This window comes from Bison bison, unplaced genomic scaffold (assembly GCF_000754665.1).
Source record: "Bison bison bison isolate TAMUID 2011002044 unplaced genomic scaffold, Bison_UMD1.0 scf7180017864072, whole genome shotgun sequence".
NCBI lineage: Eukaryota > Metazoa > Chordata > Mammalia > Artiodactyla > Bovidae > Bison > Bison bison.
The window spans coordinates 4,745,710-4,749,974 of record NW_011494644.1 but is presented as its reverse complement, the minus strand read 5'-3'; the positions used below and the strand labels follow the sequence as shown (position 1 = coordinate 4,749,974).

The following is a 4,265-nucleotide window of genomic DNA, read 5'->3' as shown; positions in this document are numbered from 1 at the left end:
CTGCTTCTCCCATCGCACCCTGTTGTAATTGCCTGGGAACATGACTGTCATCTTTACTCAGTCCCCAAGGCCAGAGACCAATTCTATTGGTGTCAGTTAACTTGGAAGTGCCCGGCCCCAAAGTGATGCTCAGGAAATTTCCTGGGCATAAACCCAGGGAGGGAAGGGTGATGGGTTGACTGAGCTCCTCTGTCCATGGGATTCTCCAGGGAAGAATACTGGAGTGGGTTGCCATTTCCTTCTCCAGTGGATCTTCCTGACCCGGGCATGGAACCTGGATCTCCTGCACTGCAGGCAGATTCCTTACCATCTGAGCCACTAGGGAAGCTCACAAACCCAGAGAAGGAAGGGTGATGGGTTGACTGAGCCCCCATCCACTCACCTTCAGAGAGACATCCGCCAGGATGTGGTGGGGCAGCTGCGAGTACATGAGTCCCAGGCCCACGATGGCCTCCAGCTCGCCCAGGTCAGCTGCGTGCTCCAGGTGGAAGACCGCCGACTCCCGGTCCCACTCCTCGTCCTTCTCGCAGAAGCGGCCAGCCTCGTGGTAGCGCACCATGGCCAGATGGACCTGCCACACAGATGGCGGGTGGGCCTGGCTGCCTGCAGGTCGCAGCCACAGCCCAGGGCCCCCCTGCCAGCTGGGGAAGCTCCGGGTTAGTGCAAAGAAGGCATCACCATACCTTCCCCAAAATGGACTTCCCGATTTTCTTCTCGAGGTCCAGAGCGTTGAGCCTCTGCACTTCCAGGGCCACGGCCGAAGGTCTTGGCAGGTGGAGGCGGGAGGAGTTGAAGAGATTCCACTTCTCCACACAGACCTGGGGAGGACCAGGCACTTACAGGCCAGAGAAGCGAGGGGCTGGGGATGGATGCACCCTCCCAGCTATGAAAGCTGGCCTGGCAAGTTAGGGGGCATGGACCCGTGTGGTGTCAAGTTTTCTTGGACAAACGAGGCCTACTTCCACTCTCCCGAATGATGCCGGTTTGTGGGCACTGAGGCAAAGCTGAAGCAATAGGACGCAGAGGCTAGCACCACACACTGAGCAGTTTGGAGAAGGGTCCCCTCACTTAACCATCTGAGTCGGTCGTGTAGGTTCGACCCTGCTCCCCACACAAGGTTCCAGAAGAGCCTGATTACAGAGCCGGCAGCAAATCCACTGTGGTTTCTCTGCACAAGCCCAGGGTGCTTCTGCTGTTGGGCTGAGAAAACACGCCATGTCTCCCAGCTAAAGACACCCTTGTCCCAAGTTCTCACAGGACAGAGCCAGGCTGCCTGCTGTGTGCATACATGAGTGTGTGTGCATGCATGTGCTAAATATTATACAGTGCCCAGGGCAGCCCCCACAACAAACAATGACCTAGCCCAGAGTATCAGTGGTGCTGTGGCTGAACAACCACTGACTCCACACCATGCTGTGGCCTTGACCTGATTGACAGATACCTCGTGGTATTGCATGGTAAGTAAATGCCACGTGATAAATAATCTGTGTTCTGGAAGCAGCAAGAGTCAAGCCTGCCCTGGTTATCAGGGAAGGCCCCTGGGGGAGGTGCCATGGGGGTCCAGCTTGGGAGAGCAGACAGGCTTTGAGAAGATATAACCATGGAGGAGGAAGGACCTTGCAGCCTTAGTAAAGGCTGGAGGGCCAGAGGTTCAAAGTGTGGCTCACAGTCAGCTAGAGAAGAGGGTTCCCAAAGCTGGTCTTTCCCATACTTGCCTGATGATAATCACCTGAGCTGCTGCTTAGAACTATTAGCCAGGTAACCTGGGGAGAGTTGCTTAAGACCCTCATTTTCTCATATGTCAAAAGGGGATGAATAGGGTTAGCCTGTCTCACTGGGTGGCTGCAAGAAATGTTCATAAATTAATGAACACTGGAAGGAGCTGAGGGGCGTGGCCTCCAGGACGGGCCATCCTAATCTCCTTTAATCCTCCCTGCTGATCCCTCAGCACCCCACCCAGGGCAGGAGCTCGAAAAGTATTTGCCGAAGGGATTGGCTCCTTTGCAAAATTTTCTTTTAGGAGATGTATGAATTGCCCGGGCAGGCAGAAATGGTGTGACATGAAGGGGGAGAAACAGAAAGAGAGCCTGGAAAAGATAAGCAGCAGCCATGACGAGGATTCCTGGGTGTGCATTACCCGTCCGGAGCTGCCCAGGCTGTCTTCATCCGACTCGTACCTCCGGTTACCGTTTGAGTGGCCCTGATGGAGGCAGAGATTAGAGTGATCCAAAGAGCGGCCCTTCCTTCCCACAGCCGCCTCCTGGGGAACTGGCCCAGCCTTCCCAGGGGCCCTCCTCAAGGAACTGGCTCGGCTCCCCCTCAAGGAAGCTGGCACATTTGCCAAGCAGAGAGGATGCTGGGAGACAGGCGGGACTGATGTGCTGGTCTCACATGTGCACAGATAGAATGGATTCAAAGGCATAGGATCCTGGTAGGTAGGCACTGAGAAAACTGAGCCAAGTGCTTCTTCCCTTAGCCAAAGCTCCCATCACTGGTCTATATTCACAGCATCAAAGCTGAGACCAGAGGCTCCCAGAAGGCTGCCTTGAAGGCATGCTCCATTCTGGCACTGGGGAAAACTTAAGCAGCTGATACCACCTAAAACTGCCCTCACCTGAATGCTGCTGGGAAGACAACTTAGGGCATTCTCCATCCTCCAGAGCCCTCCCGAGGGACTGCGGGAATCCTGTGCCTTTGAGCTGGGCCCGCCCACCTATACCAGCACCATTCTGGCCCACTGCCCAGCATCCCCTCTGCTTAGCAACCAGAGGTCCCAGCTTCACTGTGCGATGTGTCCGCCATTTTCAACCTTGTGTCTAATCCCCGATGCTTGTCCCCTTACTAAACTTACTAGTCCCCATTACCTGTTTTATCTTCCACCCTGCATTTATCTGAAATGATTTATATATTAATTTGCCTTATGCTTTTAAGATGCACTCACATTCCCCACTAGTTCTCTATCCTTCTGGACAACTAGGCAACAGGGGACTCTGTTCTCATTTCCTGGGGGTTCCTTACATGTTCTCTGGGCTCTGGGTCATCCAGGTCACCCCGCTTCTCACTGGGGTATCCACTGTCCCCACCGTTCTCAGAGTCCTGTGGAGAGAAGACGGTCCTACGGTCTCAGAGGTCCTCTGAATATCTGGTGTTGATACCTGGAATCTCATCCATTTGCTCTCTCTCCTTTGCCCCATCTCCTCACTTAACACTCTCTTCCTCCTACTCGTGTTGGCTGGGTAAAAAGGAGCAGTAAGAAATAGTGGTGAAGAACGTGGGCTTTAGACGCAGACTGCCTAGGCTCAAATCCAGGCTTTGTAACCTGCCAGTTGTGACCCTGGACAGTTGTTCAGCCTCTCTTGAGCTTGGTTTCCTGAGCTGTGGGGATTCATTATAGCACCTATATCAAGAGGCTCTGAGGATGAAATGAGGTGTCACACTCAGAGTGTGGATCACAGTAAGTGCTACTATTAAGTGACTCACCCATTTCACAGGCAGAAAAACAAAGGCTGGTTTAAAGGATAAGATCCAAGGATAAATCCAAAGAATGCTCAAACTACCACACCACTGTTCTCATCTCACACGCTAATAAAGTAATGCTTAAAATTCTCCAAGACAGGCTTCAGCAATATGTGAACCGTGAACTTCCAGATGTTCAAGCTGGTTTTAGAAAAGGCAGAGGAACCAGAGATCAAATTGCCAACATCCGCTGGATCATGGAAAAAGCAAGAGAGTTCCAGAAAAACATCTATTTCTGCTTTATTGACTATGCCAAAGCCTTTGACTGTGTGGATCACAATCAACTGTGGAAAATTCTGAAAGAAATGGGAATACCAGACCACCTGACCTCTTGAGAAACCTGTATGCAGGTCAGGAAGCAACAGTTAGAACTGGACATGGAACAACAGACTGGATCCAAATAGGAAAAGGAGTACGTCAAGGCTGTATACTGTCACCCTGCTTATTTAACTTATATGCAGAGTACATCATGAGAAACGCTGGGTTTGAGGAAGCACAAGCTGAAATCAAAATTGCTGGGAGAAATATCAATAACCTCAGATATGCAGATGACACCACCCTTATGGCAGAAAGTAAAGAAGAACTAAAGAGCTTCTTGATAAAAGTGAAAGAGCAGAGTGAAAAAGTTGGCTAAAAGCTCAACATTCAGAAAATGAAGATCATGGCATCTGGTCCCATCACTTCATGGCAAATAGATGGGGAAACAGTGGCTGACTTTATTTTGGGGGGCTCCAAAATCACTACAGATG

At 51.5% G+C, this 4,265-nt stretch overlaps 1 protein-coding gene across 2 annotated transcripts in view; it reads right to left on the bottom strand.

The window, feature by feature from the left end:
• Nucleotides 1–4,265, bottom strand: part of EEF2K (eukaryotic elongation factor 2 kinase) — a 71,671-nt gene that overhangs the window by 15,422 nt on the left and 51,984 nt on the right. For both annotated transcript variants that reach the window (XM_010837181.1, XM_010837182.1), the window contains exons 12-15: nucleotides 3,019–3,096; nucleotides 2,138–2,200; nucleotides 684–818; nucleotides 383–571 (exon numbers count right to left, since the gene is read on the bottom strand). In XM_010837181.1, the coding sequence (XP_010835483.1) occupies nucleotides 383–571; nucleotides 684–818; nucleotides 2,138–2,200; nucleotides 3,019–3,096 (465 nt within the window). The remainder of the gene's footprint in view (nucleotides 1–382; nucleotides 572–683; nucleotides 819–2,137; nucleotides 2,201–3,018; nucleotides 3,097–4,265) is intronic.